The sequence below is a fragment of the Abramis brama genome (genome assembly GCF_963993115.1).
Source record: "Abramis brama genome assembly, chromosome: 7".
NCBI lineage: Eukaryota > Metazoa > Chordata > Actinopteri > Cypriniformes > Leuciscidae > Abramis > Abramis brama.
Window position 1 is genome coordinate 7,696,248 of NC_139969.1, and position 26,737 is coordinate 7,722,984.

Genomic DNA, 26,737 nt, shown 5'->3' on the forward strand with positions numbered 1-26,737 from the left:
ATAGTGCACATCTCCCTCATATTAGGATGGATATGTCAGTATATTGCATTTTTCTCAGACTAGACTGCCAGGTGCCGTCTGGGTAGGCTTGTTGCCATGGTGAGGAATCTGGTGAATGTATTTGAGAAAGGTTGAAGGGGGAAAAGGACAGAGGAGATGTAGGAAGACTCTGACAGGAGCAAACATAACAGTGGATCACTGCTGTTCAATGTGGAATTAAGCCAAAGTTTGTGTGTGTGTGAAATTTATGGTCCTTCGATGGTCTAAAATAGTTGTGTTGTGTAGGAGTCCTAGCCCTGTCTTTCTAGTTTCTGGGAACACAATTTTGAATTAAAAAGTTTGTATATACAAGCAAGTGTGGAATATAATATCCCTGTAGCTTGTATTTTTCTGAGCAATTCCAACCCAATCTTACAGGAGAACGCAACTATTTTATGAGGTGTCGATTTCGTATGAATTCTTACGATGTTTATGTTTAAAATGTTAAAAAAAAATTTAAAAAGTAAGCATGAATGTCCGGTCACCATGATTTTGCCAAGTGATTTTGCCAACATTTTTGTTGATCCTGGAACAACATTCATGCCCCATCTCTAAATCACAGGGAAATGATGGTTAGATGTAGAAGCACCTAACCCTGCTTGTAAGACTATACTTGACATAAATTATAAATTTGTCCCTCAAATCTGATTTGATGATTGGAATGTTGCAGGATCAACAAAGATTTTGATCCAGAACATGTTGTACTTGGTGAAATCACGTTTACCTAGTAGGAATTCATACGAATTAGCCACCAATTCGCCAAAACATAAGATTGTGTTGGCAATTTTCAAACATTTTATTGTAGCGCATCATGTTCTGTCTCACTAGGATGAACCACTTAGTATCTTCATTGCTTTATAGTATTCTTTAAGTTGCTTTAAAAAGCATCTGCTATGTAAATGAATAGTAAATATTGTCACTCTTTGTTCAGCTAATCAAAGGCTACGTTTACATGACACATATCTCGCTCTCATTGTAAATTACATTATGTACACATCACATGGATGAATGAATAAAGGAACTGTTATTTCTTAAATCAACAATTGTCACAGACACATTTTAGAGGGAGAGGGAGAGAAATTGAATGCAGTGCAATGTATTTGGAGTGGAATATAAGTGTGGAGGGAGTGTGTATCCAGACTCAAGGTAATATCATTACCTGCAGAAAGAAAGAGAGGAGAGAAAGGTGGTGGCCAGACTTGTGAGCCTATCAGTGTTAATCAATACAGGCTCAGCTACGCTACACAGAATAAGACAAAGACACACACCCATACACACACTCTCTCTCTCTCTCTGTCTCACACTGCCTGGAGCTACAGACACGAATGGATCTGGATCACAAATCTTCTGGATTGGAAGCATTAAACTCATAAGCATTAAATATGTTGATATTGAACTGTGAAGAGCTTCAAAATCAGTTCATTTTGCTGATTAAAGAGGTAAAATGAGAGTTGGGACCCAATAAAATAACCACTAAGCGCCAATAAAACCGTTGAAGCTACTGGGGCAACAAGTGCACCAAAATTGAACAAAATAAAACCACATTGGTTATAATAATAATAGTAAAAATAAAGGTACTGAAAGATTTAACTGTGTTCTCAGGTATAAGGTGTTTATAAATGTCAGACAAGTGTCACATATGTCACATGTGTTTTAAATGTTGCATTATTAATACATTGTATAAATTATACAATGTATTAATAACGATAGCTATTTCCGTTTGAAAAACGAGTTGACATTTTTCTGTTATCTTGTACATTTTTGCTCTGTCATGAAGCATTATGTGTTTCATAGTTGTTTTACTCTTTAAATTTAGCATAAAAGCCCATGATATTTAATAGTACCAGTTTACCTAATTGGAAATGTGTTTTACACATCCGGTTCCATCATTCTGATGTCAGTGGGTTTTTTGGATGGGTTTTAAAACTCAAGATATTTTCACGTTTTATTCTACGACACAAAATACATCAATATACCCCACTCATGAATTTTTAAGCTTTTGCATGCCTTGTAAAAGTTATTGCTAACAAGTGGCTTAACTACAGATGTCATCACAGCAAGATAAAGCATCTACTCACTAGTCCTTTATATAGCCTTGTTGTGTTTATAATAGCACCTGCAAACTATAATTGGAACTTATCTTGTAGATTTTAAATAAAGATTAAAGATTTTTCAGAAGCTTAGTGGTAGAGACATTGAAGTTTTGTGACCGTGGTACAGTTTTGTTTAGCTTTGATTGTATTTAAACTTCAAACTTCATAAAGGTTTTATTCATTTGTGAAGATTATCTTGATGAATAATGTGTAGCCTAAGAAACTTTTGTTGGTCACAGAGCTTACTTTCTGCAGTATTTCTCTTTTTTTGAAGCCAAATGTTTAAGTGATGTGTCTTTGCAAAAACTGACTTTTTCTTTTAATAAATAATTACATTTGTTTTGTACTTGCATTAACTATTAGCAGACTTGCATGAGGTGTAGTATGTGTATGCGCAGTCTGTCACACGCAGGAAACTATCCGAGTATTCATCACCAAGCTTGTCCCGGGATGTACAGTAACTGTACCCCGCTGCGCGCACCCCGCTGAGCCACTAAACGGAACATCAGCGACGCAATTAGGGCGAACAAGAACTCGCAGCGCGCGACAGCCCTCGCTCCCCCCGCGCGCGCTGTCAACAGGAGCGCATTCAACTTCTGGAGGAGTCGCGCGTCTGAATGAGTTCGGTGGCCCCAAAAACTGTCTGGACGCTCAAGTCACACTTAAAATGTTTCATTGCAAGTGACATGCAAACAAATGCTGCAACATGTTTTTATTTGAACTAACCATTTTTTCAATGACGTTTGATTGTGTCAATGGGTATATGAACTCCTCAGCCTCAGTTAGCATATTTCAACAATTACTTGGACTGATATGTTCAACATGTCCATAAATGTTTGGGCACAATCTTCTTCATGCCAAATTTAAGTTTTTCCTCACATATCAACATTGGTCAACATCGTCACTGCATTTTAGCCTACATTTTAAATTAATTAATTGAATTTTTATTTCCACGTAGACTATGAATTCTCAGAAAATCGTTTTCCTCAATAATCGGGTTATTTTTTATTTTCAAAAATACTTTGCTTAAAAAGTGGAAAGGTTGGGGGTTGGTACTTTGTTTTCAGATTCAATGTCAATTAATAATTTAAAAAGTGGTAGGTGCCGAAATACATTTTCGGGGCATGTATTAAATAGCGAATTAACAGCAATTCTGGCATTGTTATTGCACTGGGACGACATCTACATTTTATTGTTCAGTATGTGTCTATTTTTTTCTCGTTGGTACAGCTCTTGCTTTTTAGTCTCCTTTTAAATCTTAATAATGTAGACATAATGTGAGCTCATCTATGCAATAATTACATTTTCCAGAGGATACACATTCTGGAGAGATTAGGAACAACCTAAACATGCCGCGAGACTTGTTTACAACTACAAACCCCATGTTTAGACATAGGGTGGGATGTAAACACAAGGTGACATAATTTAAGACATACAAACCGTAGGCAGCGCAAACATTTACTCAAAACTCTCAGGGGATGCTTGATTAAATTACAATTAGGCCCCGCCCCTGGTGTCCTGTGATTGGGCGCTGAGATAAGGGGGCTGTCCTTTGTATAAATAGACACGCGCTCCACTATTTGACAGTCAAAACAAACGTAGTAGCCTACTGACCTGCACTTGATGTCAGCTTGTAGACACAGCATGGTATTCTACAGTGTTTAGTTATATATTTTATTATTAGAATTAAGTAACCAGACGACCATTGCGCACATGCAAGCCCATCCTAGAAGACAGGAAGACATCCTAGAAGTGACCGAGGATGGATTCGCCTATGCAGGGTTCCTTCTGGATTCCCCTCGCGCTCTGCGCCCTGCTATTGTGGGGCTCCGTGTGTGCTCGTGAGTCGGTCTGTCAGGAGATATCTGTGCCATTGTGTAGAGGGATCGGCTATAACTACACCTACATGCCGAACCAATTCAACCACGACACGCAGGATGAAGCCGGACTTGAGGTGCACCAGTTCTGGCCCCTCGTGGAGATCCAGTGTTCCCCCGACCTGCGCTTCTTTCTTTGCAGTCTGTACACGCCCATTTGCCTTGAGGACTATAAGAAGCCTTTGCCGCCGTGCAGGAGTGTGTGCGAACGGGCGAAAGCGGGTTGCGCGCCGCTGATGAGGCAATATGGTTTCCCGTGGCCGGACCGTATGAGGTGCGATCTTCTACCCGTGCAGGGGGATTCAAACACTCTGTGCATGGACTACAACAGAACTGATGCTACAGCATCACCTGCTGCTGTAAAACCAACTAGCCGCCCGGGGAAGCCATACAAGCGGAAAAATAAAAGCAGTCCTGGATCTTCTTCATGTGAACCGGAGTGTCACTGTCGCGCGCCTATGGTGACCGTGAGCAATGACCGCCATCCCTTGTATAACTGGGTCAAGACGGGCCAGATCCCCAATTGCGCCATGCCGTGCCACAACCCATTTCTTTCTCAGGAGGAAAGGACCTTTGCCACATTTTGGATAGGGATTTGGTCGGTTTTGTGTTTCCTGTCAACTTTCGCCACCGTTGCCACTTTCCTTATTGACATTGAGAGGTTTAAATACCCCGAGCGCCCTATTATTTTCCTGTCCGCCTGCTATATGTTCGTGTCCGTGGGATACATCATCAGACTCATCGCGGGGCACGAAAGGGTCGCGTGCAACCAGGATCATGAGGTGGACCTTATCCACTATGAAACTAGGGGCCCCGCGCTTTGCACGCTTGTGTTTCTACTCATCTATTTTTTTGGGATGGCGAGCGCCATCTGGTGGGTGATTCTGACGTTTACATGGTTCCTCGCGGCAGGAATGAAGTGGGGAAATGAAGCAATCGCGCGATTCTCGCCGTATTTTCACTTGGCCGCTTGGCTCATTCCGAGCGTGAAATCTATTGCCGTGCTCGCACTGAGTTCGGTGGACGGAGACTCGGTTGCGGGAATCTGCTACGTGGGCAACCAGAACTTGGATAACCTGCGAGGATTCGTGCTCGCGCCACTGGTGATTTATCTTTTTATCGGAACGATATTTTTATTCGCGGGCTTCGTGTCTATGTTTCGGATACGGAGCGTCATTAAACAAGGAGGAACGAAAACGGACAAACTCGAGAGATTGATGGTCCGTATCGGGGTGTTTACAGTGCTGTATACGGTCGTTGCCATGGTGATTGTGGCTTGTTACGTTTACGAACAGCACAACCGTGAAGCGTGGGAAAGAGCGCACGCGTGTAACTGCTCGTCGGAGAAAAAAGCCCTGAAACCTGATTACGCCGTGTTTATGCTCAAATACTTCATGTGCCTTGTGGTCGGGATCACGTCAGGCGCGTGGACGTGGTCCGGTAAAACTCTGGACTCTTGGCGAGTCCTGTGCACGCGCTGCTGCTGCAGTTGGGGTAGTAAAGGCACGAGCGGGTCAGTTTACAGTGACGCGAGCGCGGGACTTACGTGGAGATCCGGCACAGCAAGTTCAGTTTTGTGCCCTCCAAAACAAATGCCACTGTCTCGAGTGTGATGATGACTACGACATAGGAAATGCATAACTTATCAAAAAGACTTTGCAAACTGACTGAGTGACTGTTGCTTTCCTGACAGAGATGGAAGACGCATAATACCAGCGTTAGGTGAGACCGGGGCTAGTTGTCACTATTTAACACTAGTGTGAGAAATATTCACTGGACTGTTTTCTCTTCAATTAAACTAAATAGCCAACCAGTTATTAAAACTGTGTATCAGGTTATTACGAATGTGCCTTTAAAAGTGTTATACGGGTTTTCTTATGTATTTATATTAAGATGTTATTGTTAAAACTGCACAGAATGTTTAACATTTATATGAGATTGTGTCTATTTATCATTTACTTTTACAGAAAACTATTTTGACAATAAAACACTGTGTGAAATATTACTAAAGCATTTTTTATTATTATGTGTAATTCATGTTTACAGAGAGCTCTCTCACACTCACAAACATCTTGTAGGTCACGATGACCAGCACTGTACCAGTGGACCATTGTGAGGTGTAAGTCTAAACCATAAGGTCTAAACCCCACAGCTAGAAGGACACTGCCATTTATTGGTCATCATAAAAATAACAGCTGGTGAAAATTTGGCTTTGTTCAAAATAATATCAAATTTCATTTATTTGAGAAATTATTTCTCAGTACAGGTACATGACATATATACAACTAAAATATTAAATAAAAATAAAAAAGATGCATTTTTTCATTACATTTGTATGAAATGGAGAATTTAAGGTATTGATATTTGACGTTATTAATATGATTTATGAAAACATGCATGTGCTGATATAATTAATCTATAGGGCTGTAATGAAAAAAAAAAAAAGTTGATATGGCACAATGACTTCTAATAAAAATTAAAAATGGCACTTTTCAACTAGGTTCAACTCTTGGACTATAGTACAGATTTACTAATTAAAAAGTAACTTTAACATTTCTCATGCAGCTTCAAACTATGATAAAGTCCGAATTATTTCTTGAAGCTCTGTAACATTTATTTTGTCACTTATTTTTCAGTTTCACAAATGATCCCTGATATTACAAAAACCTTCGGATAGAGAGGCTGAGTGAATGTGTTCTTGACCTTGTGGATGAGGGTCATTGTGTCAGAGACGCTGTAAAAGGACAGAATTCCTGCTCTGTGATCAACATACACTCCTATTCTAGAAGATTTGGACCTTACATTGAAATTAGTCTTTTTGTAATTACTACAGAATAGGTATTTGGAGCAAGAGCAGAACAATCTCCAGGACTGATCATTACATCCAATTTTAACACCCCGTCCCTTCCTGCTGATGCTCTTATATGACACTGATATTCCCACCGCACCCCCACTCCACTCCACCTCCCAGTAACAGCGTCCACACACACTCTCTCTACACAACACCTGAGGCCAAACATCAAATCTGTCCAGATGATCGGGATACGGCCGGACTGTGTGCTTGCGAGTAGCCACTCAGTTTCTCCTAGATAGGCTGAGTTTTTTATTCGCTGTGTTTTGATCCAGAGTGGTCAAAAGAAATAGCCTAATTCAAAAACAGCTCAAAATAATATAGGCTAGATCTAATTTTGTTCATATGTATTACAACATGTCACAGTGCAGGTACAGTGCCTGATATTTTGAGACAACTCAAAAATTCATAATAAATAAAATCTAGAGATTTATATTCAAAATGTTCATGTTTTTGATTATTTTTTTTAATTATTATGTTTTGATAATTGTTTTTTATCATGTTTTGTGCAATGTAGGAAAATCATCTATCAATCGAAAAAGTGGCCTATATAATGAGAATGATTTAAAATATTTCATAAAGCTAAGGTGAAATGGACAATTTAAGTTACGTGTGATATTTAATGTTAAAATAAAACCTCAAAATAATACAGCAGGTACTGATAATGTTATTGTCATTATTTTTTTGCACTACAAATTAATATGTAGCACTACAATCAATTAACTTTTTTGAAAAGACACTAACTGTCATATGATTATGAAATTTGTAGAAGCTCTATATCATCTATACTTCTAGATGACACAGTTTCACTGACGATTCCTGATTTACGCCAAACCCCGGATAGAGCGGCTGAGTGAATGTGGTCTGCACTGTGTGGATGAGGGTCATTGTGTCAGAGACGCTGTAGAAGGACAGGATTCCTGCACTGTGATCCACATACACTCCTATTCTAGAGGAGCTGGAGGTTACAGGGAGTCCAGATTTTTTGTTATTGTGACTAAATATGTATCCAGAGCGAAAGCAAAATAATCTCCAGGACTGATTGTTACTTCCAAATTTACACTCATCACCCCGTCCCTTCCTGCTGATGCTCTTATATGACACTGATATTCCCACCGCACCCCCACTCCACTCCACCTCCCAGTAACAGCGTCCACACACACTCTCTCTACACAACACCTGAGGCCAAACATCAAATCTGTCCGGATGATCGGGATAGAGTTGGATTGTGGCAGTGCAAGTAGCCATTCTGTTTTCCTCAGACAGACAGAGGCGTTTATGCACTGACTCAGAATCCAGAGTAAACTGATGGGAATCTGATGGAGATAAAACAGATTGCATTTGTTGAAATACCTTCAAAGCATTAAGTGAGGCAACAATCAAAGATATAAATGTAGAAACCAGATCACTGACGTATTCCACAAGTTTTCAAGTCAAATTATTAGATTAGAAGTTTAGTTAAAAAGTGTAAATTGTAATTTTTTGGCCACTAGTGGAACAGAATTACAAAATAATGACTGCTTTCATAAACACCCCCCCTGTCTGCCATTGTTTGGAGTAGCTAATCTAAACCCCAAACTCAAGCTGCTATGTCGGACCACTGCAATACTGTTTGGTGCTGATAGTGACAGAAATGACACTTTGCCTTTATGTATATTGGTCTGTGTTTGCTTTATTTGTATTATTATTTATAACACTTACAGTGTAAGAAGTCCTCCCTTGTTCTGGGTTCAGTGATTTTGATGTGTTTCGCTGCAGAAACAAACAGACATTTAAAGTGTGCAGATAAAAGTGTCCATAATATGTATTTATTTAATAACAATAATGTATTAATTATTATTAACAATAATTTATTGTTATTAACAATTATTAGTTTTATTGACATCCATGTACATTTTGTTGTACTCTGATTTATAAGGCGAGTCTGTACTTTACCTCTACCAGATAACGTTTCTATCTCCTCTTTGCAGAAATTCTCAATTTTACTTCTTAACACAGATACAGATCTTCTCGCATCATCATAAGTCAAGACAGAACGGACAGTGGTGCAGTCTGTAGGTGCAGGAGGGACGGAAACAGACTGGAATCTCTACATATACAAAAAGACAACAGACTTACAGGTAAATATGAATCACACAGTGTAAAGATTAAGTATTTTATTTGCTTACTTGCATGTCATGTGGCCATCAACAGACACAGAGAATCATATACATGTGATTATGCTGTTAAATTATTGAAATATTAACTTAAATCTTTCAAGTTTTCAAGTCAATATTTTAGGTTACGGGGTTCAGCTGACAGAAAAGTTTGGGAATACCCGATCTAATACAATCTTGACAACATTCACACTGATCAGAACAACTGGCAGTTGTTCTCAGATTCATTAAATGAATGCAATTATTCATCTCAAATCAAATGTCAATGAAAGAGTCTGCTGTAATGAGCCGTAATAATAAAATCATTCTAAACCTGTAGGAAATGTATGTGATCATCTGTGTGTGAAAGCTGCTTCAGCTCAGCTTCTCTCCTCCTCAGATCATCAATCTCCTGCTCCAGTCGCTTCAAGAGTCCTTCAGCTCGACTCACTGCATCCTTTTCCTGATCTCTGATCATCCGTGTCACCTCGGATCGCATTTTCTTAATAGAGCGGATCAGTTCAGTGAAGATCCTCTTACTGTCCTCCACTGCAGCCTGTGCAGAGCGCTGTAAGGACACACACACACAGAAAACCACTAGAATCAGTCCATTCAATCTGATAGTTATATTTCTCCTCTTTTCAAAACTCACCTTGTGAGTCTGCACAGACTCTCTGAGCTCCTGGAGCTTTGTTTGCCTCTCTTGAATTCTCTTCTGTAATATTATTACTGTCTCTCCAACCTGTTTCTGTGAGGATGAACAAATCATTGTAAACATTAGAAAACTTCAGTTTTCTCTCAATAGGACTTCAAAGATTTCATGTACTACATCTAAATAATTTTTTTACTGGAATTTATCTATTACATTCAATATTTTTATGAAACAATTACATTTGTTCACCTTTCCATTGCTCTGATAAAGAAAAATAAACACACGGCAAATGACCCAGAGCCAGAACTAAAGTGCTAATAAAATACTATACTATGGCTACAAACAGAGATGGAAACTCAAGTCTGCGACCTGATTCCCGATTTCGTTCTCTCGTCTTGACAGCATGAAACACCACATTTTACTATTCATTCATTCATTCCCTATCAGTGTGAGGTGCAGCAACACAAATTACAACAATTCATCTCTAATCACACCAAGCCAGCATTAGGTGCGTGTGTTAATCACCGTTTGGAAAAGTGCTGTTATAAATGAATAATGGCAATAACAGTATAGTCAAGTCTTAAAGGGATAGTTCACTTTGAAATTAAATTTTGGTATGTTTTAGCTTACCTCAAGGGCATCCAAGATGTAGGTGTCTTTTTTTCCTCAGTAGTTTCAATTTGGATATTTTTAGGTCAAACCGTTCTTGTCTGACAGTCATATCATGCAGGTCTATGGTCACCCCCTCAAAGAACATGCACAGAGTCCAAATTAAAACAATTCCCCATCGTCCAAATTAAACAATTCCCCATCGTAAGTACACATTGATGGCCTAAGACACGAAACGAGCGGTTTGTGTGAGAAAACGAACAGTATTTATATCGTTTTTACCTCTTGTAACACAGCCACGTCCAAGTGAACTGAGTGTGCGAGCGCATCCTGGTGTGTGACGTGTACGCAGACTGGTGCATAGACATATACACTAGATGTCGCCTTGGCTACGGCAGTTCATTGGAACGAATGTCTTTAAGGCGACATCTAGTGTATATGTCTATGCACCAGTCTGCGTACATGTCACACAGCAGGATGCGCTCGCGCCCTCAGTTCACTTGGACGTGGCTGTGTATAAGAGCTAAAAACGATATAAATACTGTTCGTTTTCTCACACAAACCGCTCGTTTCGTGTCTTAGGCCATCAATGTGTACTTACGATGGGGAATTGTTTTAATTTGGACTCTGTGCATGCTCTTTGATGTGGTGACCATAGACCTGCATGATATGACTGTCAGACAAGAACGGTTTGACCTAAAAATATCCAAATTGAAACTACTGCGGAAAAAAAGACACCTACATCTTGGATGCCCTTGAGGTAAGCTAAAACATACCAAAATTTAATTTCAAAGTGAACTATCCCTTTAACGGTCTTAACATGTCATTTAATTTGAAAAGCAATCAATCAATCAATACAGAAGCTGTAGTTGCACATCTATCAGAAACTTGCTGGCAATTTTCAGGAAGTACACGTTTCAATGTCCCTTTAATATTTCTTTTTACCTTTTCATGTTTTTTTTCTTTTTTCTTTAATGTATTTGCTACTATATGCACAGAATATCCAAATTTACTATCTGGTCTATGTAACAGTAGAAGGCCAGAAAGAGCTTCCAGAAAGAGCTTCCAGTTAGCGCTCCTGCCTCCCACGCCGGAGACCTCGGTTTGAATCCTGCTTGGAGTGGGGTGAATAGGAGTGGTTACTTTTGGTGCTGTGACCCGGATGGGAGTGAGGTTTTGTGGGGTGAGTGTAACAGACATAGGCCAGTAAGAGCTGTGCGTGTAAACCTCACTCCCCTGGCCTCAAGAGGTGTGCTAGCGGCTGCAGTCTTTAGCGTCCTTGTTAGTGGGAGTGGGTTGAGTAGGACCGCTTACACCTGTAATGGACGGACTCTTCCATACGTATCCCCCTGTCTGACTTATTACCACAGATCGGTTTGTTGGGTCGGGGTGTGTTATTATATTGGCTTAACATAACACACTGATAGGAATGTTACTTTTTGTGTTGTTTACTCTGTGACGCTTGTCTATACGCAGGGGTTTTGTTATGCTATAGGCTACCCATTGCTTGAGAACATCAGTAAGCGGCAAGTCAAATATAGCTCAAAATACACAGCGCGTTTTTTCTCTCTCGCTGTGACTATCTCTGCATTCCAATTGATGTGATGTCGATTTTAAGTAATAATAAATTTGAATGAATGAACAAGACCTTCTGTAGAAGTAATTAGTTTTAATATTTTGATACTTCAAAATTGATTTAGCCTCATACACTGCTAATTATATGTTTAGCTGAAAGAACTATTGTTTAAAATAGAACAAAAACTTGAGACTTTACAGGGACTTGTGAACATGTCTGGATACTAATAATAATTTATAATGATACAATATACTGATAACGCAATTTAATGTATTAGGTTTAGAATAACAGCAAACAGAAGTTATATGCAATTTCAGTTCATACCTGTTTCTCTGTTCTCTCTGCTTCAGCTGAAACAGTATCGTGATTTTTGTGTTCATCCACCACACACATCAAACAAATAGATCGCTGGTCAGTGCGACAGTAAAGCTCCATCAGTCTGTCGTGTTTAGAGCAGATCATCTCCTGCAATCGTCCAGTGGCATCAGTCACTTTGTGTCGTTTCCTTGAACGAGATTCTTCATGACTCTCAAAGTGACTTTGACAGTATGACTCCAGACACATCATACAGGACTTTACAGCTTTGCGTTTCCTTCCAGTACAGACGTCACACTCCACATCTCCAGGTCCAGCATAACCGAGAGCAGGACGAGCTGTTTGGACTTTTGTCTTCTTCAGTGTCTCCACCATTTCAGCCAGCATCACATTCTTATTTAAAGCAGGTCTTGGAGTGAAGGTCTGTCTGCACTGAGGGCAGCTGTAAACTCCCTCCTGATCATCTTTATTCCAGCAGTCTGTAATGCAGTTCATACAGTAACTGTGTCCACAGGCGATGGTCACTGGATCCTTCAGTGGATCCAGACAGATTGAACAGCTGAACTGATCTTCTTCGGCCACTGAAATACTGGCTTCTGCCATTTCACTGCACGAACACAGCATACAGCCAGACAACGACTGATCAACACTTAAGTTTCGATTTCTCTCAACTGAGCAGTGTTTCCTGTCTCGAGACGTGTGCAAAAGAGGTGTGTTTGTATGGTGTGAATCACCTTTTGATCATGAAACATGGGAGTCTGTTTTTCTCAGATCATTCACTTGCGTTGCAATTAGCTTAGTATAAATATAGGTTACTTATGGAGCAACCTGAATTCAATACGAGAATCAGCAGATCCACAAACAGCTACTTAACAGCTACTTAAATTTTACAGTGCAAGTATAAAGAATTATATAGCTTACAATAAGTCCTTAGGTTTCTTTCTATCTGATACCAAAGCGTTTTATCTATCTGATATCTTCTGCGTTTGAGAAATTGAAAGTAGCTCACCAGTTTGTGAAAATACACAGCCAAAAAAGGAACAGTAGATGGCGCTCAAACGCAGTGTTTTTTAATGCCTGTACTAGTTGTGCCAGTATTTACATATGGATAAGAAATGTCAGTATTTTAGTAATAGAATATAAAATCATTCAATAAAACAACAAAATTGTTTTAATTGTGATCCATTTAACTAATGTATGGTAAACACACACACACACACACACACTCAAAACATTTAACTAGGACAAAACATTTAACTAGGTTTTTTTTTGTGGCTACCTCATTTTCTTGAAAAAACAAAAACAAAAAAAAACAGTACAATAATGTCATCAAATGTGTTGATATTTTTATTGCGTCATTTTGCAACATTTTGGTGCTAGTTTCTGATTGGCCAGCTACAGCAACCCAGTCAATGACACTTATAAAATAACGTTTTAATGAAAAACAATGTCCTTGGTATCAAAGTAATTTTGCAAGAGTCTATTTTATCTTATCAAAGCATTCTGTAAAATACTGTAATATTTTTAAGGTCTGTTGTCAGCAGTAGTTTAATTGTATTTAACAAATTCTAAAGACATCTGAGTCAATTGCAGATATTTAAAAAATAAGAGGTCAGCGATTTGAAGTATATACTGTAAGCAACAAAGTAATCCATTTATAATTCATTAATAATAATAAAAATAAATAAATAAATAAAAAACTCTTGGGGTGTCCAGTAGTCTGTAATGCAGCTCATTCAGTTATGGTGTCCACAGGGGACGGTCACTGGATCCTTCAATAGATCCATAGGGCAGTTTTTATTTATTGATTGATTGATTGGCATCAGACATAGATTTACCTGTACATTTTGTGGTAAATCAGTGTCCAGATTCAACTGTACTTAGGATTGTCACTGGAATGATGGGAGAGAGGACACTGATAACTACATATACCCATCGCTTTTATCATGATTAAACCTGTAATATGACTTATAATCTCTTAAGATGACAGTTTCAGTGTTGATCCTAAATTGATCCCAAACCCCGGATAGAGCGGCTGAGTGAATGTGGTCTGGACTGTGTGGATGAGGGTCATTGTGTCAGAGATTCTGTAGAAGGACAGAATTCCTGCTCTGTGATCCACATACACTCCTATTCTAGAGGAGCTGGAGATCACAGGGAGTTTAACCACTTTCTGATTGTGTCTGAATGCACACCTGGAGTCAGAGCAGGACAATCTCCAGGACTCATCATTAAATCCAAAGACACAATCGTCACCATCTCCTTTCCTGCTGATGCTCTTATATGACACTGATATTCCCACCCCAGCCGTCCCACTCCACTCCACCTCCCAGTAACAGCGTCCACACACACTCTCTCTACACAACACCTGAGAAAAATCATGAAATCTGTCCGGATGAACAGGGTACGGCTGGTCAGTCCCAATAAAAGTAGCCACTCTGTTGCCTTCAGAAAGACGGAGGTATTTATGTGCAGTGTTTGAATCCAAGGTGAGTTGATAGGAATCTGAATGGGGCAAAAAATTACACTAAACAAAGTTGCACAAGTACCATGCTGTTGTGTGATAAAAAATTAGATGCATATGATAAATAAAATTCAGACTAACAAATGATTTATACTTGAGAATTCGTAAATGTCTGACAGTATGTGAATTTTTATTAGTAACACTTACATTTCAAGAAGTCATCTCTGGATGTGGGTTCAATGGTGGTAACAATCTCAATGTATGTCACTAATGAAACCAAAAGACATATATAGTGTAATTCGCAAGTAAACACAATATTAAATCAGTCCCATTAATAATGTTCTCTCAGTTTGTTTTTGTAGTTATTATGATACATCACTCCTTTAAAGTGAACAAATTCCTAGTACTTTACCTCTACCAGATATCTTTTTTATGTCCTCCTTGCAGAGGTCCTCAAGTTTCTCTTTTAGCATAGACACAGATTTTCCTATATCATCATAAGAGAGGAGAGAACTGACATTGACGCTGTCTGTGGATGCAGGAGGAACAGAGAGAGACTGGAAACTCTACAAAGGGACAAAAACATACCAGAATTGAATAAGTAACGCTTTCCAGTGTTCAATAACTTTTTAAAAATGGTTTAAATGAGAGGCTGACATGCTTCTCTGTTGAGAGAAATCATTACATATTAAACATATACACAACACACAACTAACCTCATTTATGACACCATTCCTGTCAAAATAACAACTGCTTACTGCTTACAACCTAATACTTCAGTTTAGGTTTTAAAGGTTATGCCATTTATATATATTTATATATATGCCTTTTTTTTTTTTAAATCGAGAATCGAATCGAACCGTGACTTTAGAATCGAAAATGTAATCGAATCGAGGATTTGGAGAATCGTGACACCCTTAATATATATATATATATTCAAAAAACACAAAAAGTATTTTTTGTACTTCATTCATTGCACTATATGGGAAAAACAATCCACCTTCTGTGTTCCACGAAAGAAATGAAAGAAAGAAAGAAAGAAAGAAAGAAAGAAAGAAAGAAAGAAAGAAAGAAAGATTTACTATGAATAAACTGGGTGAATAAATGATGACATCATTTTAATTTATGAGTAAACTAATCATTTTACAGTTCTAACAGAGATTTATAGATAATCTACAGTATAATCTGTACATTGAAGTTCGTGCAGCTTTTTCCGGCGAAGTGTCTGGTTCCTCTTTATATGATGTGCATTTTTCTGTTTTTTCTTCATATGACGTGCATTTTTCGGTAAGCTTTTACTGTATTGCATCCTGAACATACATTTACACACCACATACACAGTAGCCTATAGTATGTGCTTTTCCTACCTGTTTCTCAGCCATCTCTGCTTTAATTGAAATAGTGTGGTGATTTTTGTGTTCATCCATCATACACATCAAACAAATACATCGCTGGTCAGTGCGACAGTAAACCTCCAGAAGTCTGTCATGTTGAGAGCAGATCATCTCCTGCAGTCGTACAGTGGCATTAATCCAATTGTGTTTTTTATCTTTAAAGAAACTGTCATGTTGTTCAAGGTGACTTTGACAGTAAGAGTTCAAACACATCAAACAGGACTTTACAGCTTTGTGTTTCCTTCCAGTACAGACGTCACACTCCACATCTCCAGGTCCAGCATGAGAGCAGGACGAGCTGTTTGGACTTTTGTCTTCTTCAGTGTCTCCACCATTTCAGCAAACACCACATTCTTGTTTAAAGCAGGTCTTGGAGTGAAGGTCTGTCTGCACTGAGGGCAGCTGTAAACTCTCTTCTGATTATCTTTATTCCAGCAGTCTGTAATGCAGATCATACAGTAACTGTGTCCACAGAGGATCGTCACTGGATCCTTCAGTAGATCCAGACAGATTGAACAGCTGAACTGATCCCGAGCCACTGAAATACTGGCTTCTGCCATTTCACTGCACAAGCAAACAGATACACACACAGTTATACGACGGCTGAACAACACTAACGTTTCAATTTCTCTCAACTGAGAAGTGTTTCCAGTCTTGAGACGAGTGCAAAACAGGTGTGTTTGTAAGGTGCGACTCACCTCTTGATAAGAACCAATCTGTCTTGCAATAAGCATAACAACTAAAGGCCTATTATGTAGCCTATTAAAAACAGTATTATATTCAGAAGATCCGCACAGACAGCTGTACTGAATTCCAACTTTCCACTGCATGTAGCCTGCGCAAATGGAAATATACAACAAGTCCTTAAGTTGCTCTTCATCTGATACCGAAGCGTTTCCTCGTTCTGCGTTGAGAAAGTGAAAGTAGTTTAAGCTGTTACCATTTTGTGTAAATACACATCCAGGCATCTGCCAATAGATGGCGCTCACACACACACTGTTTTCTAATGCTTGTCAGTAAAAATACTGTTTTTGCTAAAAAAAAAAAAAAAAAAAAAAAAATATATATATATATATATATATATATATATATATATAACAGCAGAAGAGGCTGATGATAGAGGTTGGCAATTGAACCCAAACACATACATAGCTGTGAGGAGCTGTTTTTCTATGCGTATCTATCTATAGCATGGCAAAATTTGAACAATACTATAAACTTACTACTTATGAAACCACTTTCTTGTTTGATAATATTTTGGGGGTATTTTTTTGTTTTTTTTGTCTTTTTTTCCTTTTTTGTATCGTTTTCTGTTTTCTTGTAAAAACTCTTACATACTTTTTTTGTGGTAAAACATTTTTCTAATCTACATAATAAAAAAATATACAATGGCGTTCTTAGAAGACCTATCAAATGTGTTGATATTTCATTAAATAACAGTTCATTATTATTTTTGTTTTTGGTTATACCAGGCCTTTATTATTTAGGACTATATACAATGTTTCCCAGATTGTTTTAATGCTGTATGCACTTCTTTTTATGAACCACAAAAGGAGAATAAAAAAAAATGGTAATGAATGAATAGCGACCAGCATCACGTTTTTAAAAATAGACGCAAAAGTATCACAGAATAATGCAATACGTGTCGTATATTTCAAGTGTTTTGGAGGCAATGCTGGGTAAAGCCTGGAATACACTACACGACTTTTGCTCAGGTTTTAAAAGTCGAGCAGTGTATTCCAGCCTTAAGTTAGGCTAAAAAGGTAATTAATTGCTTGCTACTAATTAGCCTACATCTTCAACAGTGTAATTAGATTACTCTAACTACACTTTCTAAAAAGTATTGCATTAGGCTACTTATTAGGCTACTAATTACTTTTTAAATCCAATATCAACCTCGACCAGTGGAACAATATAGACATGAAACTGCTGTTTTAATTCATTCAAATAAACAATATAGCCTACAATTGCATAAATTATTCTTGAACTGACCAAAGTGTGTAAAGGGAGATGGTTACATTAAAAACATATATTTTAACATTACGTTTTGATGTTAAATCCATTATTCTTTTATATAGAATTGTTCTGTATTTTTAACAGAAGTAACTAATTCAATTACAGAAAAAATAAGAGTAATCTCTTACTTTACTTTTTCAAGGAAAAAAGTAATTAAATTACAGTATCACTTAGTAATTAATTACACCCAACACTGTCTGGGGGTACTGTCTGATCCGCTCCATTTAGAGAAGGTTATACAGATGATCAGAGATCAGGAAAACTGGGTGAAGTGAGCCAAACTGAAAGATTAAAGATTAGCCAGAGCTGTGAAGGAGATACTTAATGTGGCTTAAAGTCCTAAAACTACAACCAGGGACAACCAATTTCTCTTATCAAAAACACTATCTATTGCAAAGATAACAACACCATGATACAAGTGGAAAGACAATATTCTTACTTTAAATGTTCTCCCCATAGAGAACAGTTTTATAAAAAAAATAATTCCTGGCTTCACTGAGAGACTGACACCTGTTCTTTATTATCTGAACTAAATTACAGGTGAGTCACACCAGATACACCTGTTTTGCATGTTCTTGCAATTTGGAAACTATTTCAGCTTTTCATTTCAGGGAAAACGAAACCTAGTGTAGAAAAGCTGCTGTATGTATCAGTCTATCAGTGTCTATCAGTTCTACCGTACAGTGAAATGGCAGAAGCCCGTATTTCAGTGGCTCGGGATCAGTTCAGCTGTTCAATCTGTTTGGATCTACTGAAGGATCCAGTGACGATCCTCTGTGGACACAGTTACTGTATGAGCTGCATTACAGACTGCTGGAATAAAGAGGATCATAAGAGAGTTTACAGCTGCCCTCAGTGCAGACAGACCTTCACTCCAAGACCTGTTTTAGGTAAAAATACCATGCTGGCTGAAGTGGTGGAGAAACTGAAGAAGAAAAAAGTCCAAACAGCTCGTCCTGCTCTCAGTTATGCTGGACCTGGAGATGTGGAGTGTGACGTCTGTGCTGGAAAGAAACGCAAAGCTGTAAAGTCCTGTTTGATGTGTCTGGAGTCATACTGTCAAAGTCACTTTGAGAGTCATGAAGAATCTCGTTCAAGGAAACGACACAAAGTGACTGATGCCACTGTACGACTGCAGGAGATGATCTGCTCTAAACACGACAGACTGATGGAGGTTTACTGTCGCACTGACCAGAAATGTATTTGTTTCAGGTGTGTGATGGAAGAACACAAAAATCACGATACTGTTTCAGCTGAAGCAGAGAGAACAGAGAAGCAGGTATGAACTGAAAACACATAAACTGTGTTGATTCTTGAAGTTATGCCAATTAGGCAATTAATGATGACATTTTCACACAATAATCAAAATTGTAATATAAATAATGAATTCATTTGCACTGAGTCCATTGAGGAGGATTACAGTTATTTTTCTTTCCTCAGAAAAAGGTTGGAGAGATACAAGATAAATTCCAGCACAGAATCCGAGAGAGACAGAAGAAGCTTCAGGAGCTCAGAGAGGCTATGAAGACTCATAAGGTGAGAGTCAGACTTAACAAGTACCCTACTTTCACCAGTCAGAGCTCAGTGTTAGACGAGTTTCCAGTTCTACTGTAACCCACTGTGTTTAATAGGCTGATGTTGAGTGAAAGGTCTGATTGTCTGTGTGTCCTAACAGCGCTCTGCACAGTCTGCAGTGGAGGTCAGTGAGAGGGTCTTTACTGAACTGATCCGCTTCATTGAGAGAAGCCGATCTGAGGTGACACGGATGATCAGAGATCAGGAAAAGGATGCAGTGAGTCGAGCTGAAGGACTCTTGAAGCGACTGGAGCAGGAGATTGATGATCTGAGGAGGAGAGAAGCTGAGCTGAAGCAGCTTTTACACACTGATGATCACATACATTTCCTTCAGGTAACAGAATTCTGATCAATAGAACAGTGCAGTGGTCATGCAGAAGTCTTTTCATTAGATACAGACTTATTTTCTCATTTTACTGTAACATAACTATGATCTGAGCCACTAAAATAACAATTAAAATGTTAGATCCTTTTGCCTTACCAGATCCCATCATGAGATGTTTTTGTGGCACCTAAAATCAGTTCAAGTTTTGTCTAATACCCCAAAACAGTAAATCCTCAAATCTCTGTAACAATAATAATAAATAAAAAAAACAGTAGGCTAATACAAAAACAAGATTACAAACAAGCAAATAAAAAACATTTGAAGAATTGTTGAAGAATACAAATTGGAAAATACAATGGAAAATGACTGCTTAACAACATCATCATGTGACACTAAAAACCTTGAGTTATAGACATTCCCTTATCTCTTAACTTATAAAGACATAAAGACAACATAGTACGCAATATTCATAACACCACCTGACAGAATTCCTGGCAACTGCATTCTAAACAACAGTTGGTTGGAATGTTGTCAGGAATTCTGTTAGGTGTGGTTAGTATTGTGTTCTTACTATAATAATTTCATTAACTCTACAGACAGGTTTTTTTTAGATACAAATGAAATTTCACAATGCTAGATTTCAGTTTCGATACCACACCTAAAACTACTAGCCTAACTAATATAAAGTTCAGACATTATTAAAGAGAAAACACTAGTAATAAAATATGAACAGCTGAACATATAAGTAATAACACAAATAAATGGAATAGAACAAAAATACAAATAAATTAAACAGTGCTTTAAGTTTTATATGTCTAAGTATTCAGTTACAGAAATTGGATAGTCTTCAGTGTATAAATGAAATATAGATTAATCTTTTTTAAAGTTATTCAGAGCAGTGAGTGTTTTTCTGTTTGTCTTTTATTGTTTGATTAACATTAATGAAACACAGACAGCAGCAGGAATATTAGGCTGCTGTCACTTTAAGAATTCACTTAAGACAGGAACATAAACAGCATAAAAGGAAAACTCAATTCGGAGTTCTCGTGCTATCTGAGAGGTGGCTTTCTGTGCATGTGCTTCAGATGTGTGTGCACAGCAAGTAGCAAATTGAATGGTTTAAAATTGCCTGAAAGTTGCTGGATGTACAGAATCACTACAGATTAATTTGGAAAAAATAAGTGTGATACAAATCTTGGGGAGGATGCTGGTAAAACGTTTTTGTGTCTTTGTATCTTTAATGTTTCTGTTTATTTATTTTCTCTAGAGTTTCCAGGCTCTCTCTGAACATCTGGAATCTTCCGGCATACCCAGAGTTACCGGCAGTTCTGTCCACCTTTATAATGATGTGAGAAAATCTGTCTCTCAACTGAAAGACAAACTGGAGAAGTTCTGTAAAGAGGAGATGGAGAAAATATGTGGTCAAGGTAAAGCGGCAGAAACATTTACTTAACACTTTAGAATACTGTTCCATCATTAATGAATAACTACACAGAAACAAATGAGTAACACATTCTAGTAACTACTATTAACTAACAAGAAATGAATTAGTAAGTAATAGCTCTAGTTGAATGCGGTAGTTCACTATTAGCTAATCAATAACTACAATTTTATTTTTATTTTTTCTGCCAGGGGACTACTAAGAACTACTGTAAACAGGTTCATAATTAATGATAGGTGTTCATAGGTGAATAATGTATAATTAATTCTAAAGTAAAGATCATAGTAACCTAATACTTGAGGAAGGACTCAAGTATTACCAAATTCTTCAGAAGGAATTATATTTAGATCAGTATTCTAAAGTGAAACTCTAGTATGATAACTCTAGTAATGACTAAAGTCATTGTAAGCGTTTTGAGGTTTTTGTAAGGTTTTGGATAGTAATGACTCAGGTGTTACTACATTCTTCTAAAGGAATTACTAGTTTCTTGAATCAGTATTCTGAAGTGAAGATCATGGTAACCCAGTAGTAATTGCTATCAGAAACCTGAAAAGCTTGCAATTACTTTTATTTCTATCATTCTATATAGATCAGTGGGTGGGGTGTGTTTGTTTTTGTGATTTCAAATATCAACATTGGCCAAAATTGTTTTTCCAAAACTACTGATCCCACCTTTAATAGTTACTAGAATGTTAATATTGTGTTACTAATTTGTTCCGTGTAGTTATTCATTAATGACAGAACAGTATTCTAAAATGTTATCTACTTTTTGTATAATTATTAGAATTGTTCTAATTATTTGTGTTATTTTCCCAGTAACATACATCAACATCATTCCCAACACTGAACCTAAGACTAGGGAGGAGTTCTTACAGTGTAAGTCACTAACACACACACAGAATGTGATAATTGACATAACATCAATTTATGATTTTTCAGAATCAGGTTATGAAACCAAGATATGTATTCACAATACTAACTTTAGAATAGGTTCTATATATAGTTTTATCAAAGTTAAGCATGACTGTTGGTTTCTGAAGGTTTTGTGTTAGGGATGTTGCCTTGTTTTTGCACAGCCAAAGCAAAATGCTATAGACCAGACATATAAGACATACAAGCTATAGAGCTCAACTTTCAGTCTTTCAGTCTTCAGACTGTTTGTCATGGGGTCTCATACTTCTTAACAATATTCAAAACAATATTCAATATTTTGAATATTGTAAGTTTAAAACAAAATTCAGTTTTAGTAGACCACATTCTTTCGAGTGTGAAGACAACATACTTTTATGAAAAGGATACATAACATGGTAATAATGTTGCATTTTAAAAATAAATATAGATTTCATCTTTTTTTTTACTATACTGAACTGAATCTATGTTTAATGTTATAGCACTTTAGCTCCACCACCCCTGAAAATAAACAAACTCAGACTCATACAATGCATGTATGTACAAGCTGAGAAACAAACTGAAGTTAAATGATTATGTGTTTTCATCTTCATCAGATTTCCGTCAGCGCACTCTAGATCTAAACACAGTGAATAAACATGTTCATCTGTCTGAGGACAAAACAGTGGCTACTTACACTCAAACAGAGCAGCCGTATCCCGATCATCCGGACAGATTTGATGTTTGGCCTCAGGTGTTGTGTAGAGAGAGTGTGTGTGGACGCTGTTACTGGGAGGTGGAGTGGAGTGGTGAGGTGACTATATCAGTGTCACATAAGATCATCAGAAGGAAGGGAAAGGGTGAAGATTGTTGCTTTGGATTAAATGATCTGTCCTGGACATTGTCCTGCTCTAAATCCCGTTACTCATTCTGTCACAATAAGATGAAGACTGAACTCCTTATATATCCCAGCTCCTCTAGAATAGGAGTGTTTGTGGATCACAGAGCAGGAATTCTGTCCTTCTACAGCGTCTCTGACACAATGACCCTCATCCACAGAATCCAGACCACATTCACTCAGCCGCTCTATCCGGGGTTCAGGGTAGGTCAGAACACAAAAGTGAAACTGTGTCATCAAGGGTAATAGGGATTTTACAAATAATGTTTTCATATTTGTCAAGAGTGAAATTATTTATTTTCTTATAATTTATTTAATTAAATTCTTGCAGGTTGAATATTACTAGAAATTATTACAGGCTTCTTAATTACACTTTAATTTACATTGTTTAGCAAACTAATATAAGAATGTATGTAATGTAGCAACAATGACTGGGAGTCAATACTGGGAGTAATAAATATCAGTGCATGGTGTGTCTGTGAATCCTCTTAATATCAAATGTCACAATTTAAACTGCTGTCATATAGATTTTAGATATAGATGTCAAGTGCTTGTTTATGTTTTTTACACCATTGCCAGCTGTGTGAAATATTAATAAATTATTTGTTGGTTTAAATGTCCATATGTCTCGTTATTTTAAAACTTAAAATGCAGCAACCAAGCAACCAGACATCATTCATTTTAAACAAGATTTTTGTAAACAACGAGTATCGCATGCAGCAGAGACCATTTGCAATCTGACCAAGTTAAGCAGGGCTATGCAAATGAGCATGATGCAGCCAATGGGATTTTAACCCTATAGGTAAAGTCAAAGAAAACATTTTGGAAAGTGATTAGTGGGTTGCTAATTTGTCTCTATTGTACTCGTATTTACATTCTTACCTCAATTTTCCCCAGTAACATTTATTCACTACATCTTTTACATGTTAGCCTGGTAAACCAGACCATTCTCAGTAGTAACTGAGTTATGGTCTGGCAAAGCTTCATTAATAACTCATTTCCAAAGGGGCGTCACCAACGGACGTCGCTCAAATGCCTCTGGGCGCAATTGGCTAGACCTAAAACCAATCAGAGCGATCGTCATCGTGTAAAGCCATATGCTGCGTCCCAGTTCGCCTAAGTTACACTACGCCATAAAAGTATGTACTCTTTTTGTGAAGAAAAGGTATATACTTTTGAATGTGTAGCAAAAAAGTAGGCAAGCTTTGGGACATACTATTTCGTCATCTTTATCGGACGGATCTGTCGCCTGCATCCTGTCACGTAAACTGCCCTGTCAATCATCTTGTCACAGTTAAAATCCTCTATTAAATCTATTTTAATTTCCTACCATTTCGGAGAGAAATGTAGTAGCACATTCATCTGCCAGTGGGTCTTTCATGGAGACTGTCCTCATGTGTTTGCAATTTGAATATAATAATGCATTTAAAAGTTGGTGCTTCACCAACGGACGTCGCTCAAATGCCTCTGGGCGCAATTGGATAGACCTAAAACCAATCAGAGCGATCGTCATTATGTAAAGCCCGCCTCAACGTTCCTGATTGGTGCCGCGATTTCGACGGATTAGAAATGGGCTTGAATGAGCTCTTTGCCAGACTACTTGCAGAGCAAATCTAAATTTGCCGGAAGTTGTCTGGGTTTTCCCAGGCTATTTACATGTGCATCTTTCCCCATCAAATACCTTGTTAAAAACTCAAAAGATTCAAACAAACAAACAGTATCAAAGACGGCAAACAATGAGATGTGTAGATATACTCTGAAAATAAATAAAATGTCCACACACTGAATTTACAGCTTCACACAGTGTATATATATATATATATATATATATATATATATATATATATATATATATATATATTGATCAGGTACCTGGTGCCTAATGAAGATCTGATCTGTCAGAACGTTGAATAGGTATGCTGTAAGGAGCTGTAACTTCAGTGAGTGGAGTGCAGACATTTTTGTTTTTTCCTGCACCTGAGCCTAATTTGGGTATAGAATGTGCACACCTTTTTGTAATTTTCAACTCTTTATTGTGTAATGGGTTAATATATGTGTCTGCTGAATGTAGTCCATCATCCAGTCCTGGCTTCAGCGAGAGACTGACACCTAGTGGATGTTCTTTATTATCTGAACTAAACTACAGGTGAATCACACCATATATACCTGTTTTGCATGTCTCTTAAACGCCAGGAAACTTTTAGTTCTTATTTTCAAAGATAACGAAACCTAAGTGTTGTTAACCCACTGTAAATTTCTTTCTATCTGTATGTTCGTGCAGTAAAATGGCAGAAGCCAGTATTTTGTGGGATTAGTTCAGCTGTTCAATCTGTCTGGATCTACTGAAGGATCCAGTGACCATCGCCTGTGGACACTGTATGAGCTGCATTACAGACTGCTGGAATAAAGATGATCAGAAGAGAGTTTACAGCTGCCCTCAGTGCAGACAGACTGTTGTTGTGCATCCATCGCCAGTAAATACCTCTTTGTTTGTTTACATTTTTGTCTCTTAAGAATAAAATTGCATTTGTTCTCCAATTCAACAAATGTAAAAAGGTTGGCTTACCTGCAGGTGGTGCAAGCGCGTTTTGACGAAGACCAGAGCAACAGTTAGAGCAAGTCATTCATTTATAAAAACCATTTACAGAAATGGAGCAAGCGGTAAGTATTTGTGATGATAATATGGCTGCTGTCGCATCATCCAGGTGGATGCTGCACATTGGTGGTGGTTGAGGAGATTCCCCCTTCCATGTAAAGCACTTTGAGTACCTAGAAAAGCGCTATATAAATGTAACGAATTATAACGAATTATGATTATCAGGGCCAGCATATACGTACACCAATGAGCCAAAACATTATGACTTAATATGCGGTTGGTCCTCCGTGTGCTCCCAAAACAGCTCTGACCTGCCGAAGCATGGCCTCTACAAGACCCCTGAATCTGGCAATGGATCTCAAGATCATATAGCCACTCTGCAGAAGAGCTCAAATGTACAGAAGATCCTGGAAAGCCAAAGAATGTGTAGTACCTGGAGGATTTTACTGAAGTACAGTGAGCAGCTTCACTACTCAAGAAAAAATCAGAGACTCATGAGCAGTGTTGGGGCAAGCAATGCATTACTTTTAAAGTTACAACAAAATATGAGTTACTTTTTCACACAAGTAATGCAAGTTACTTTGTTTTCCCATTTACTGACTGACAGCTCTCCTGTCCCCATGTTGACAGAAATCGGGAGTAAAGTGCAGAAGCATGGTGTGCGCTTGCCGCTTTGTAAACATAATTATTGTAGTTCTAGACCTAATGTGAGTATGCATTTACTCATTTCACTCGAACAGAAACAGATTCAGTATTCCTCCAAATTAATAAAAGCAGTTAAATGCAAACTCAAAATACTGTATTATGCAAACCTGTAATAAGTAAATGTTAAATAACACACAAAATTATTAACCAATGTCTTTGCTGCTGATCTTCAGTGATACAAATCAACTGTATAATCAGCAAAAATGACTTCAGATAATCATCACATTTGCTTATTTTATATTTTTTTTATATTGCTGAAGTGCATTGAACTTTCTTATCCTGCTTCCT

The 26,737-nt window shown here is 37.7% G+C and overlaps 2 protein-coding genes and 1 pseudogene across 3 annotated transcripts; 2 read left to right on the plus strand and 1 right to left on the minus strand.

The window, feature by feature from the left end:
* Window positions 1-3,894: 3,894 nt before the first annotated feature.
* fzd8b (frizzled class receptor 8b) lies at window positions 3,895-5,981 on the plus strand (the record flags this gene model as incomplete). Its single annotated transcript, XM_084119787.1, has 1 exon — window positions 3,895-5,981. The coding sequence occupies one exon, from the start codon at window positions 3,895-3,897 to the stop codon at window positions 5,620-5,622; it is 1,728 nt and encodes a 575-aa protein (XP_083975913.1). The 3' UTR covers window positions 5,623-5,981.
* Window positions 5,982-6,011: 30 nt separating this feature from the next.
* On the minus strand, window positions 6,012-16,908 carry LOC311087015 (E3 ubiquitin/ISG15 ligase TRIM25-like; annotated as a pseudogene). Its single transcript, XR_014609607.1, has 11 exons — window positions 16,704-16,908; window positions 15,979-16,569; window positions 15,024-15,177; window positions 14,819-14,878; window positions 14,136-14,652; window positions 12,157-12,832; window positions 9,648-9,743; window positions 9,330-9,563; window positions 8,796-8,949; window positions 8,562-8,612; window positions 6,012-8,176 (listed from the first exon to the last, which is right to left on the minus strand). The product of XR_014609607.1 is annotated as an E3 ubiquitin/ISG15 ligase TRIM25-like (transcript).
* A 1,801-nt stretch (window positions 16,909-18,709) lies between these two features.
* On the plus strand, window positions 18,710-23,495 carry LOC311087016 (tripartite motif-containing protein 16-like protein; the record flags this gene model as incomplete). Its single annotated transcript, XM_084120273.1, has 6 exons — window positions 18,710-19,300; window positions 19,462-19,557; window positions 19,697-19,930; window positions 21,189-21,348; window positions 22,179-22,238; window positions 22,868-23,495. The coding sequence occupies 6 exons, from the start codon at window positions 18,710-18,712 to the stop codon at window positions 23,392-23,394; spliced, it is 1,668 nt and encodes a 555-aa protein (XP_083976399.1). The 3' UTR covers window positions 23,395-23,495.
* Between the last annotated feature and the right edge of the window lie 3,242 nt (window positions 23,496-26,737).